General features: G+C 42.6%; 1 protein-coding gene across 1 annotated transcript in view; it reads left to right on the forward strand.

Moving 5' to 3' along the window:
• The window catches only part of LOC138481605 (vomeronasal type-2 receptor 26-like), a 69,382-nt gene that overhangs the window by 37,511 nt on the left and 17,199 nt on the right, over nucleotides 1-14,672 (forward strand). The window contains exon 3 of the mRNA XM_069613802.1: nucleotides 11,822-11,945. Within this exon, the coding sequence (XP_069469903.1) occupies nucleotides 11,822-11,945 (124 nt within the window). The remainder of the gene's footprint in view (nucleotides 1-11,821; nucleotides 11,946-14,672) is intronic.

Genomic DNA, 14,672 nt, shown 5'->3' on the forward strand with positions numbered 1-14,672 from the left:
GTGATGAAGAGTAAAAAGCAGGTGAAGGAGAGTAAAAAGCAGGTGAAGAAGAGTAAAAAGCAGGTGATGAGGAGTAAAAACAGGTGATGCACAGTAAAAAGCAGGTGAAGAAGAGTAAAAAGCAGGTGATGAGGAGTAAAAACAGGTGATGCACAGTAAAAAGCAGGTGATGATGAGTAAAAGCAAGTGATGCAGAGTAAAAAGCAGGTGATGATGAGTAAAAGCTGGTGATGAAAAGTAAAAAGCAGGTGAAGAAGAGTAAAAAGCAGGTGATGCACAGTAAAAAGCAGGTGAAGAAGAGTAAAAAGCAGGTGATGAGGAGTAAAAACAGGTGATGCACAGTAAAAAGCAGGTGATGATGAGTAAAAAGCAGGTGAAGAAGAGTAAAAAGCAGGTGATGAAGAGTAAAAAGCAGGTGAAGAGGAGTAAAAACAGGTGATGAGGAGTAAAAACAGGTGATGAGGAGTAAAAAGCAGGTGATGAAGAGTAAAAAGAAGGTGATGCAGATTAAAAAGCCGGTGATGAAGAGTAAAAAGCAGGTGAAGGAGAGTAAAAAGCAGGTGAAGAAGAGTAAAAAGCAGGTGATGAGGAGTAAAAACAGGTGATGCACAGTAAAAAGCAGGTGAAGAAGAGTAAAAAGCAGGTGATGAGGAGTAAAAACAGGTGATGCACAGTAAAAAGCAGGTGATGATGAGTAAAAGCAAGTGATGCAGAGTAAAAAGCAGGTGATGATGAGTAAAAGCTGGTGATGAAAAGTAAAAAGCAGGTGATGAGGAGTAAAAACAGGTGATGCACAGTAAAAAGCAGGTGAAGAAGAGTAAAAAGCAGGTGATGAGGAGTAAAAACAGGTGATGCACAGTAAAAAGCAGGTGATGATGAGTAAAAGCAAGTGATGCAGAGTAAAAAGCAGGTGATGATGAGTAAAAGCTGGTGATGAAAAGTAAAAAGCAGGTGAAGAAGAGTAAAAAGCAGGTGAAGAAGAGTAAAAAGCAGGTGATGAAGAGTAAAAAGCAGGTGAAGAGGAGTAAAAACAGGCGATGAGGAGTAAAAACAGGTGATGAGGAGTAAAAAGCAGGTGATGAAGAGTAAAAAGAAGGTGATGCAGAGTAAAAAGCCGGTGATGAAGAGTAAAAAGCAGGTGAAGAAGAGTAAAAAGCAGGTGATGAGGAGTAAAAACAGGTGATGAGGAGTAAAAACAGGTGATGCACAGTAAAAAGCAGGTGAAGAAGAGTAAAAAGCAGGTGATGAAGAGTAAAAAGCAGGTGAAGAAGAATAAAAAGCAGGTGATGAGGAGTAAAAACAGGTGATGCAGAGTAAAAAGCAGGTGATGATGAGTAAAAGCAAGTGATGCAGAGTAAAAAGCAGGTGATGATGAGTAAAAGCTGGTGATGAAAAGTAAAAAGCAGGTGAAGAAGAGTAAAAAGCAGGTGAAGAAGAGTAAAAAGCAGGTGATGATGAGTAAAAGCAAGTGATGCAGAGTAAAAAGCAGGTGATGATGAGTAAAAGCTGGTGATGAAAAGTAAAAAGCAGGTGATGAAGCGTGTGGCCAATTGAGAATCGATGCCAATGTCTGTTCAGGAAACAGTAATGGAGTGTCTATTGCTCTAAAGTGGGCAAATTCGGGTTTATTATCTTCACCCACCTGTCTGCAAAATGTCTCTGCCACAAATAACTCCTCAAACATGAGGCTCGCAAGGGACACGAGTTTCTGCTTGAGATGTAACACAAGTAAACAAGTGTTGTTTTAAAAAGTGAGACATCCATCAGAATATCTAAGAGTCCTCTAGATAAGCGCCCAGCAGGTCTGATCAAAGCACAAGGGCTTCCCGGTGGATACTTGTTACGGGCAAGTGCCTGAGCTCCGAACCAACAGCATTGCTACTAGTTTTCAACTAAAGCCAAAACTGTTTTTAAGGAATATATATTGTGCTATCTGAATCTGGTAAATGTTTGCTCTGTCTTATACACATAGTGCTGGGCCTCCCATGTTGCCTGTGAAACGTGCTTCTTGGCTTCAGTTGCTGTCTGCCTATCTGGGCAGGCACCCTCTTCATTCACACAACTCAACTCATCAAGACAAAAGTCAAAACCAAACCTATAGAGTCATTTGTCCAGCTTGGAAAGTTTTTGCTTTCAATCTAAAATTTAATCCAAGAACCATAATCATAGATTGTAAAGCATTAAGTTTGAGATTGTGAGCTGACCAACAATATTAAGGGCATGGCTACCTCCAAAGTCGTAATGAGGCACCAGAAGTGGGGCTTTAGAGTAAGGTGGGGAACAGAAAACTGTTGACAGAGGTGCTGAACCCTAAGATAAAAAAGGTGCACCGAAGAAGACAAAGAACAAGGCATGGATTTAAGGGGATGAAACTTGAAGTGAGATGCTGGGAGGAGGGAGAGCTTGGACGAGGTGGCTGGAGGAGGCAAACCCTGACAGAGAGGGAGGAAGTAAGGGGTGTATGGAGAACCCTGCTCCAACTTTGTTACAACCTCCTTTCAACCTCTGACTCTAGTCCATCATAGGAAGACCTGCCACTCACAGGCCCACTTCCAGAATCCGTCCACCAGTACAGGGACCACACCTGGACTGAGACCCTAAGAACTGTGAAAGCTAGGTTGCGAGAATCCCTTAAAACCCAGGAAAGTGAGTTCACAGGAATCGTGTGGATTTTTCCAGGGGGCATCCAGTCCCTGAATTCACGAAGCTCTTGAAAAACAATTTGTTGGAACATTTTCCTTTAAAAAGAGGCAACCTCTTTTGAAATGTTTTCCCACAGCACTATGCCAATGACTGGGAGACTCATCCTGACAACATTTAATTCAGCTCAGAGCCAATTTGTTTATTTTGGCCAATCCGGTGCTCATTAAGTAATAACATCTTTTTTTTAGCCCAATTCCATGCTCTGGCCTATACGTCAATCGATGTTTGCTGTGTCACAGTAGATAATGGATAGAAAGTACATATTAAGATGATGTCATCAGGTGGGTTCATATAAGGGCACATCCCTGATATTTGATGATGTGGGTGGAACAAGATTGGAATGAGAATGGCAGAGCGAGGGTTGGACTGAGCTCTTACCGAAGGACAAATCCATGGGAGACAGATTAGAGGTCTTGAAAAGCCAACATGCTAAGTTTGGCCGTCCTGTGGGAACTGCCAGGTGGCTGGAAAATAGAGGACATAAATCCATCAGAATAGGTCCCTGGAGAGAGCAAGGAGGTGTACCATGGGAGGGCAACTGTTAAGGGGGGGAGCGAGGAGCAGAACATCCCATGATTTGTGATTCCAAGAGCAAGGGTTGATGCCAACAAATATCGTCTGCAGCTGGTACGTCTGGTATGAAGAGGATTGCACTATATATAAAAGTGTCAATTTGGCCTTGGAATTATCCACTGTGTTCATGTGACTGGGTGCACACCTTGTGACTAGGCCGATGGGGCGGCTAACATTCCAGGTAAACTCGCCAATCCAGTAGCTGGGAACCAAAGTGACAGAATGGGGGGACCACATGTTAGAGGGTATGGGTAGATTAGGATGTGCCAAATCAAGGTCAGTCAAGGGACTATAGAGGATTGGGAGTATGTATATAGGTGATAGCCAATGAGGGAGGAGCGATACCACTGTATATCGTTTACATCATCATTGATGATTTCCATCTTTAAAAACCTCATACTTGCTTTGAACTAAGAGAGAGAGCAACGTGTCACTTTGGTTCTATGGGACCTTCTGACACCTGTTTCCTTTTTGTATGCAAAATACATTTTGTTTTCCTTGCAAAGTGGTGCACTGAGCCTTTTCCCTAGAGGAGTTTTTTTACTGTCTGGTTGTCTGGAGGTCTTGCCTTGGAGAGGCTGGGTGCCTACCCAAGCCAGAAGACAATGAGATCAGGGAGTAAAAAGGAGTAACCCAGGGCCATTCTTCCACTGTCCAGGCCACTTGGCAGGAAACAATCAACTGGGACTAACATGCACACTCCCCATAGCGGGTCTAATGTTATCAGGCCACTCCTGCACACCAATCACACATAACAACATACCCTTTCCAAAAGCAGCATGGAGAGGAGCCTAATGAGGCCAACGTGATTGCAGAAGGCCCATCTGGGTCCGTGGATCAGCCTACATGATTCATGGTTCATTACACAGGTCTTTGTCTTGTTCAAACATGCTGGTCCAAAGTAAAACATGAAAGGGAAATAGAAAAGAAACCTTGACAAAATGTAGTTTCATGAAAGATGTTTTCCCTGATCCATTATGTACAGGATACTTCCAAAATGGCGGTGCAGGTCTCTTGACATCTACAGCACCAGCTCTGCAATGGAAAAAAGCAGGTTCAAAGGTCACATGTGCCTTCCTGACTACTGATGGAACACAACGTTTATGCACTCATAGGTGGCTTTTTATTTCTTATGTACAGCTAAATTGTATAATTGTATGCCCTAGCCACTCTGGTGAAATATTAGCCATGAGTGGTTGCGGCATAAGCCCTAATAAAAGCACACAACTATAGATCCACAGCAATTTGATAACACACCAGTGTCAGCTCGATGAGCAGTGCATAACTATGACATCACTGATGTATAGTTGTGTCAGGTCTGACTGTCTCCACTACAGATATGTGGAACAATAGCCAGGATAGTGCCTCACTTTTACTCCTTTAAGAAGGGTAACACCTCCCTTAGGGCACAATAACTCTCACCAGGAGATCTCCACAGAGTTTGTGATTCAACGGCTACAGTAACATAACAAAGCCACATTCAATCCAGGGTTCGACCACTGGCATCCCTTTGAACTCGCTAGGAAAGGGAGGTGGTAGAGTTAGAGTAGCCAGAAACAGAATGCAGGCCAGCAGAAGGATCTCACCATCATGGTTTCTGTTAGCACTCTCTTCCTTTTCCTCTCTCCTCCATTTCCTGGAGGCAAGGTATTCTGAGCGTGATGTCATGAAGACAAAGGACACTTGTTACAAGAACATGGATTGGACCCCTTAGAGGAGGCTTACATTAGACCAATCCCATTGGCATTTTTCTATTAAAAGGAAAGGGGCACCTGCTCAGGCCATGATCTATCTTCGGAGGGATTCACTGGACCTCTGTCCTCAATATGTCAAAGTCCCCTTTCAAAAGAGGTGACGACAGAAGATATCCAAGGCAGAGGAGAGCTGCCCCTAACCATCGCCGGGGAACAGTGGGGTGACTACTGTTGCACCAAGACCCCACTGCTATTTGTACTGGAATGAAGACTCAGTTCACTGGAAGTGAAGGACCCTCTGTAGGTACCAGCCCATCTCCCTGGAGTAGAAGTACAACTAAAAAAACGTACCTTTTCCGGGATTCCTTGGACTGTGACTCCCAGCAACCACAGAGTCAAGAAAGTGACCCCTCGCTCTTCCTTTATCTCTGTTACCACTGCATTACTGCTGTTTTACTGCACTGACATACTACAACTTTGGCAGAGGAAAAACCTTCAAAAGAATGCTGGAGTTAATTCTGCTGCCTTACCACCAAACATTGCCAACATCAGCAGAATTGCTACCTGCTGTAATTCCACATGAATCTGCATGCAGTCCTCCGGACTCCATAAATGGGGACTTATATCACACACCACCACTTGTAATTGGTAGTAATTCTGCTGAACAAAGCGTCAGTTGCAGAATTTCCATTTGGTTGTATTCTGACAGATTTACCACCAGAATACCACCAAACATGTATTAAGGAACTTTGTCTTCTCTTGAGACATATGTTGGAGTTCTCTCTGCAAATTCTGCTAGTTTTCCAAGGATGATCGAGAGCTTTTCTCTTCCAGTTTCACTTTCAAAGACATAATTTTTTCGAAGATGTTGAGCAATAAGAGTCCTGAATGTCTTTGTATGCAGGACAGTGAGTGCCAGAGAAAGTGACTCTCATTTTCGTCTTCTAATTCTCACTGCTGACAGACCCTGTCCTCACTTCATCCCTTCATTGAGCTGTTTTGGCTGGTCTCTATTTCCACATTGTGGTCACTCAGTTTGTGTATGGTGATTGTTTGCCTGGGCCTCTGTTTATCTGCATGTTATGAAATACCCACATATGACTCAAAAGAGAGTTGGCTTGATTAAAGGTTGAGGGGATCGTACCCAGAGCAAGAATGAAAAACCACAAAATGATTCCGACAATACTGTTTTCAAAACATTTTTGGTGACTACGTATTTGGCATGGAGCATAATCCTAGTCGTCTCTCGACAGGTCCTGTTCTAAAAAACATTATTGTTGTTGTGGAGGGCCTTGTCTACCACGATTAGCTCGATTAGAGATCCCTAGACTCACCAAATTGCCTCTTATTCTATTTTGAAAACAACCCTGATTCCTAGTATATTGTTGGGCTCCTGTGTTGGATGTATTATCATCACTTGAAATTGCAGAGCTATATGAGGTATTGACAAAAAGCACTTGTCTTTGTTGTTGAAATGGTCCAGATTGGCTTACAGAAGTATCATAACCATCTTGGGTACATTTTAATGCCTTTTCATGTGAAACAATAGACATATCCTTTTTCATACTTTTTATCCGTTCACGTGTGGATAAGTCTTTAAACTCAGCTATTTCTTAGAGTATTTCTTCTAACCTTTTTTTAAAAAAAATGTCCAACGGTACTCATTTTTTTGATTTCATCTTCCATTGTCAGCAGATCACCCGTTATTTTGTATGGCATCTCCTTTGTCGTGTTCATTATAAGGATCTCCCAGTCATGGCCACATATGTTTGCTATATGACTCCACTGGATAATTAAGTTCTTATTGTCCAAAAACAATCTAGTTTCATTGCAAACAATTATCCCATTGCGTCAAAGTTCCTCTTCAAAGATATTCAATCATGATAGAACCATGTAAATCAGTACGTATAAGACTTTTTTTTCATTTGGAGGAGTTGATCCGAGTTACTCAATTTTGAAATCAGAGACCCTTCTCCTTCAACCTGAAAAAACAGAGGATCTTGCCAAAAGTTCAGTAACATAGTTGTCATCATAACTCTTAACTCTTTCCATAGCCAAATTCTCTTAAACAACAAACTCTCAAACAACTGGGAAAGACTCAGGAAAGAAAATATACTCACACTCACACCAAAGAAACAATCGTGAACACAGGTATGTGACCTGACACAAAAATAGTCTCTTGGTAGGTGCCGCGCAAAGCTCATATATGACTCAAAAGAGGCTTGGGGTGCTTAAAGGTTGAGGGGATCGTACCCAGAGCAAGAATGAAAAACCACAACAAGATCCTGAGAACACTACACTGTTATCAACAAACACTTTTTAAAGGAATGACTAAGTAAGTACAAATTGGACTGATCTAATCAAACATCCACCATAACTTATAATTCACACGGGTGTATTCAATTTAAATGGGACTAAAGGTCATAAGATATATTTTGATTGAATTTTACAGCATAAAAAGTTATAAAAAATACATTTAATAAATCATTTAAAGTGACAAGTGCATCATAACATCAATTTAATACATATATTTAGAAAACTTTTTTAAAGGATTTCACATTTAGAACTTTGGTAGGTGCAAACTCCCACACCAAAACGTCAGTATTAGAATAGTAAGTACCTACTAAAGAGCAATTTTACTTTAGAGAAAATGGTTTTAAAAGCAATGTATTTTGTGGCTCCTATAGACGTAAATGCAAAAATGATTTTACTGCTAAATATTGTAGTAACCAAAAACCAACATGTTTCGTTCTTTAACATGTTTTCATACAGATGAAAGAACTTCTTTAGGGGATTTAATTCTTATAACTTCATAGACTGTTCTCAACATTCATCTTTCTTAAACCAGACATCCACTTCCAAAGGTTCGGGAGATAAATTCCTCACTCCTATGGCGTCAACTCACCTACAAAACAGTGCAAACAATCTTTATTAGTGCTGTTCATCAATTCATGTGATACTCATCCAGAAAGTAAATCATTCGAAGAGCACTTACCGCAAAGTTTTCAGTGTTTTCATAAAGCAATGGGTCAGGGAGCCTTGATATTAGACGTGTACCTTTATTCACAGATAAGGAAAAACAAAGGTGTGGTGAGCAAACCGCTCACCTTTTAGTCCACAAGCATTCTCATCATTTTCTTAAGCATGTAACAAGGTCCTTAGGAGAAACAAACTATGTTCTCTTCAAACACTCTGACAGCAGTCGTCATCCCTTAGGAGAAACAAACTATGTTCTCTTCAAACACTCTGACAGCAGTCGTCATCCCTTAGGAGAAACAAACTATGTTCTCTTCAAACACTCTGACAGCAGTCGTCATCCCTTAGGAGAAACAAACTATGTTCTCTTCAAACACTCTGACAGCAGTCGTCATCCCTTAGGAGAAACAAACTATGTTCTTTTCGAACACCACAACAACAGTTGTCATTCATTTAAACTAACAACATCTGTTGATTATAACACCTATATTCTGATTGCACAGGCTGGATAGAGTCTCTTCAACCATGGGAAACATTACTTTGTAATTCAAACAACACACGGCTCGTACATAGTTTGCAATTATTCTAACTTAAATTCTACAATGGCGTGTTAACAACACATTGTGGTTTTGGAAAAAACAGTGAGTGCACTTACTCGTTGTTCTGAAATTAACTTGGAACAGTTATGTCTTCGATTTTTAATACCACACCATATACTTGATTTGCAAACTTCCCAAATATTGACAACTGAAACTGTCGGAAGGTCCAAACACAGGGGACATTCTTTAGTTAAAACATTTCTCAATCTGATGAAACTCATTCTACTTCAGTATTAGTATTGCCATGGCGAATACCTAGTATTACCTTTTACATTGGCGTCTCATAAAGTGATTTTCCATAGTCAGTGGAGGTAGGGCTGATTTAACCTGAGTTTGCAAGTGTAATTGTCTCTTTCAAGAGAGAATACTGGTTGTTAGGGAGACCAGCTTGCGTTGCAAGTTGTATATTAATACCGCTATGGTTATTGACTACTACAGAGACGGCCATCTTCAAATGGAGTGTGGATGCCATATGAAAGATCCCCAAATGCAGTAATGGTCTCTCGTTTTTTTTTAAACATGTAGTACTCTGAATTTAAAATATATAAAATCACAATAGTACATAACAAAAGTATGCTAGATCCCAAAATGTGTCAATAGTAACTTACACAAAAGAATCCATCCCAGGACAAAGGGTTTCAAATCTTTGTCTGCAAATTTAGAGAGGAGCTCGAGTATAGACCGTGACCAAGATACTATTGTACAACCTGGTGGGTTAACACGTGAGTTGTGTATTTTTGCCAACGCATACAATTTAGGAATACTAGGGGACTTAGCTTTAAAAAAAGTCCTGTTCCTATTTACAGATCCAGCCCTGGTTGTGTGCTTTTTCAGCTTTTGTATTAATTAATTAACAGCTCTAACCTGGTCTAGAATCTTCTTTAATCTCCTCATAAAATGACATGTCCTTCAGCTGTCGATCACATTCATCAATATAGGGGTGTGGTTACAGCATCACAATCGCACCTCCTTTGTCTGCTTTATGTAGAATAATTGTACCATTATTGGGTAGACATTTAATTGCCAAACATTCATGTCTTGCTAGGTTTTGGAATATTTTGTGCCTTTCTGAAGATTCTAGTTGTCTAAGTCACCACAGCCTCAGGTGTGTGACTTGCAATAGGTGGGTATCTTAAGTGTGTTGTGCTTTGCTTATTTAGATCCTACTCTAAGTCCCTGGCCTAGAACTCTTCTTCTCTGGGTTAGGACATTTTAGGACACTGCGGTTGAATAACTATTTTTCAAAGCATTATTTCAAGGTCCCAGGTATTGGCAGGAGTGTTGGGTACGGCCCCTGATATTTGACGTTTCCATGCCCCCAAAATACCCGTTTGCAGAGCAGCAGGTGCTGGATTTCTGTGTGGATATTTGTCCCATTCTGCATACTGGTTTATAGGTTTAGGATCCTGCACCGCTCTCATAACAAGTAGGACGAGGGCAGCAATGCTGTGATACTTGCTTCTGTGTGCTATAGTTTAGCATAAGCTCTGGATGCACATGTTTTGAGACCTAGCTATGTGCCGTCTGTAGCATATGCTCAGCTTCTGCGCCTTAAGGAATAGATTGTACTTGTTTCTGCTGTTTTTTGCTATATTGGGAGACACTACGATTTGAGTGTTTTTAGGTCCACCTCTTGCATTATTCTTTGAAGAGGTTTAGATTGTATTTAAGGCCTTCTTTGGTGGGTTGCAGTAGGGCCACCAGTCATTTTATGTTTGAGCCTTTTGCTCTCAGAGCTGGGACCCAGGGTTTCTATAGCAACGTAGGGGCATCGTTGAGATAGAGATTGAACAGGGTTAGGGTAAGGTTGCCCCTTCTCTACTCTCGAAGCTCAGTGTTAAAACTTGCAGTTGATTGAGTTGTACATGGATTGGATGATTCCAAAAGGCCTCTATTCCAGGCATAGTGCTTGGTGATGGATTGAATCAAATGTTTATCAGAAACCTATAATCGAGCACACATTTTCTCTGGTTTTCTGTTCGCATTTGCTTGCCAAGACTGCACCATAAAGTTATAGTCTGTGGTTCAGTGTCTTCCAGAAGTGTTCACCCACGTTCCTTGCATTCCTCTGCCATTCATGTAATTCCCCCCAATCTGTCTCATTGTTCTCCAAGAATCCCCCTCCCGCTCCCCTTGGACCGGCTGTTTGCCTTTTAAAGACACCTGCTCCACACTATTTGAATCCCACTCCAATCGCTGACGGCCATTCTTTGCTAGGCACACTGGTGTAAGCTGGTGGCGGGTATGCACTGGTGTGAATTCCACATTGGTGAGCACTCACTCCACATGCACCAGGCGGAGGCAATCTATTCCCATTCTTGCCGATGACCTACATCAGTGCCCCTATCCCACTGCCACCAACACTGACACTGACTGCTCTTAGCTCATGCAGGGTTCTGGGTCTACCTTACTCTTTGCATTCGGCACCCCACTGGGCTCATGTGCTGGTGGTGGGCGTTCTTACAATCTTGCGGCTCCCGCACTGCTAACAAACTTTGTTCTCATCTAACCTTGTAAACTAAAATGTAAGGCTGGCAGGAGGGCAATACGCAGCTGTGCCACTCACTGCTCTTCTTTTCCTTATAACCAACACTATTGCATAGTGACACCTTCTGTACTGTGTTTCCATCTCTCACCCCCCAAAGAGTGAAGCACCCAATGGCTCCTTGACTTCTGTCTATCTCCCTCAGAACGCGTCCATCACGGGTTGCCTGGCAGAAGTCCCACCTTGCCCAGGGAAAATAAGTGGCCATCTTGCACGCCTCCGAGAAATCTAACGCTCCATACCACCCCCAATCACCCCCCATCGCCCCCCATCGCCCCACCCCTCCCCCAGCCCCGGCCGTGTCCCTCATTGCGGTCTCTTCTTATGGATGCTTGAATGCACCGCTCTTTACTGCTCTTTAGGTCTAGGTGTATGGCAACAAAAACTCCTAACTACATGGATAATAACAACTAGTGAATATTATGAATGATACTTTTCATTTTTGTTAATAATAATACTAATTATTATAATACAAATAACAATGGTACAAATATACCAGTATTAGTGTTGTTGTTATCATTGTTGTTATAATAATAATAATAATAATGATACAATTATAGTAAAACATACAAGCAGTGATCATTATTGTCTACTACTACTGTGCTTCCTATATTTCAGAGAGGGTCTATGTATAACCAATTCACAAACAGAGGAATGTGTTCCCTGCCTGGCGTTCATTCTCTCTGTGTTGAGGCTTTCCTCGCTTACACTCTTCCTTGTTCCTCCATCAGGTCCCCAGGTCCGTCTGCAGTGAGAGCTGCCCCCCTGGCTACCGACAGTCTCCGAGAGAAGGGCAGCCCCACTGCTGCTTCGACTGTGTCCCCTGCCCGGCCGGCGAGATATCAAATGAGACAGGTTAGAATTATTGTTCTCTTTTTATGGAGGGCTTCATGTGCTCCCCCTGCATTCCCTATGGTGTTGGGTTGCCGGTACTATCCAGGGCCCACTTATCCTTTTAGCCAAAAGACTGCAGGACGAGGATGCAAGAATCCTAGGGGTTGCACGTCACATGTGTTAGGGAGAATTCTCCAGCATGGCTAATTTCCCTTACCTACTGAGTCCCTCAGCAGCTTTGCTGGATTTCTAGGATTTATTTTATTCACCTGGTAAGAGTGTGAGCCTTTTTTCCCACTCTTACATGTGTTTTGCTGTGTGTTTCACATTGTTGTGTTCATAGACTGTGGAGCCTCACCTACTCCACAGGCATCATCTTTTTACTGTGTGTTACACAGCACCTTCAGTGCAGTGACACAGGGTTGTCTTTTCGACTTCCCAACTCAGACTCCATTTTCTGGGACTGACTACTGTCTCCCAGAACATGTAAAGTTGCCATTGACTTTATTAGTCTTTTAAATCCACAGACCAAGTACAAACTATCTTACATAGAGTTCTGGAAAGGGTTACTAGTTATCCCTTTTGTCTGTTTCTCATGGAACATTGTTTTGTTCCCTTTTCATTAAGATTTGGCTGGCGGCAGTGGTAATTACACTAGTGTTCCTACCGAGATTATTTTTAATAGCCCTGGTATTGTTTTAGGCTATTTTGGAAGCCTCGAACTTAAACCCGCTAGACCATATTTACTTTTATACGCTTCCGGCTGGCTTCATTCGCCATTTCATTTTGTAAAAGTCTTTCTCGTGTTTTACTCTGCACACCAAGCCAGGTTTGGTTCCTTTGTTCGCCGTCCTTTGGCGGGCATCTGCACAGAAGCCCTCCTTCGGTGCCTGTATGTCTGCGGGGGACAGGATGTGAGGGAGAGGTTTGAGACTTCCTGCACAGGGTCTCCTTGGAGACCCATGTCGCACTCTGTATGATTGGCTGTGGTGACTGTCCCGGCGGGACAGCGACCCTGCTGTGTGATTCACAGCCAGGCTATGTGAATGGGGGAAAACTGCATAAAAAGCAGGTCTCTGAGACTAGGAAGCCAGAGTCACCACTGGATCGATAGAACCGAAGAGAATCTGACAGAAGAGGACCTCTACCACATCTGAACCTCCCGGTGAAGCCCTGCTGCATGTCTGAATCTTCAAACTTCGACGACAGGGAAGATCTGCAAGGAATCTTCTCCCCTTGAGCTGGTGGGAACAACCAGTTTGCCAAACTGCAAGCAGGCCGCCCTCCTCTGGTCGAATTTGCTGTGCACAGCTACAGTGAACCGGATAGCCAGGAAGGTCGGACCCTGCTTGGGTTTTAAGGCACGCACCTTTTATTTGTCGCTTTGCTCCGCTGCTGGTTTCTTCCCTGGGCAGTGCAGGACCCTCCAGTCTTCCTCCTTCTTGTCAGTCCGACAGTCGCTTCAGGAACCGTGAGCCTGCAGGACCTGCCAGGAACGTCTGCCTCAGCTACAGCATTCTTCTGCTCTAAAGGTACTGTGCTAACTCGGTTGTTTGTTTCGTCCAGCTGCGGTGAAAGTCTGTGAAATATTTTGCCAATCCGAGGGCTTGTCCTTCTCTATTCTTTAAAGTAACTTTTCGTCTGAGCAACTTCATTCTGAACTCTTGGCAAAGACTTAACCACAAACTACCCTGAACTGTGTGATCCTCTGCAAAGACTTTGGTCCACTGAATTTGGATCTGGCCGCTTCATTTGAATTCCTCACTGTAGTTCCTTTTTCTAGATTGACCTGCTTACTTACTTGTGGGTGCTGCTCAACTACTGTCTAACTTTGTCTTTCCATCCGTTTTGAATTACTAGAGTGCTATTTTGCTCACACTTCATTTTGAGCTTAACTTGTCCAGATTTCATTGGGTGTTGTGTAGTATATTAAGTGTATGATTTTCTGCTGCTTTACTTTGTGAACTGTTTTACAACTGATGTGTAAATAAATGTATATTCTTTTACTCAGAAACCTTGAGTCAGTGTTTGTTTGAACCATAGCAATTGTTGTCCTTTGTGTAACTTCTGATACTGCTCACTTTACTCTTGAGATAAGTCTGGCTGCTCAGCCATCGCTACCACTTTACTGTGTAGTACAGGCTTGTACCAAAGGTGAATTTGTACTGTCACTTGTAGTCCTAATTGTGTGTGGTGTTCCCAAAGGGTACTGCATATAATTCTACCTAACAACATGGGCCATTCATGTCGAGTTAGGCGGCTGAGGTACACACTGAAGGCTAGCACCCTTTTCAGAATGTCCACCGTGCCACAGCCTATTCGGAAAAAAAACAAGAGGGGTCCTGGGAGTGCCTCTGCTGGACATTGGTCCTGGTTATGAGAGCCTTACCCAGATTATTTAGCTCACTATCTTTCAGAGAGGAGAAATATCCAAAACATATCAGTCTTTGTCCTGCCCTGGGGCAGTCCAGCACCGAAATGCAAGGCAATTCTCCTCTGAACAAGAGTACCAACAGCAGCCTCAGACATGTGTTTCGGCCTGGTTGGACCTCATCAGTTGGGTGGTGCTATGCCTCTCTAAGAATAGTGAGCAAAGGGCCCATGTCTGGATTCCCCCAGTAATTTAGGATGAGACCCAAAGTTACTTAAATTATGCTAAATCTTCACACCGATTCAGTTGGTTGTCTCCATGATCATCAGTCTGGCTTCAGAGCTGGAAGAAGCATGGAAACTGCTCTCCTGAACATC

The sequence above is a fragment of the Ambystoma mexicanum genome, chromosome 5p (genome assembly GCF_040938575.1).
Source record: "Ambystoma mexicanum isolate Mex_15411 chromosome 5p, UKY_AmexF1_1, whole genome shotgun sequence".
Lineage (NCBI taxonomy): Eukaryota > Metazoa > Chordata > Amphibia > Caudata > Ambystomatidae > Ambystoma > Ambystoma mexicanum.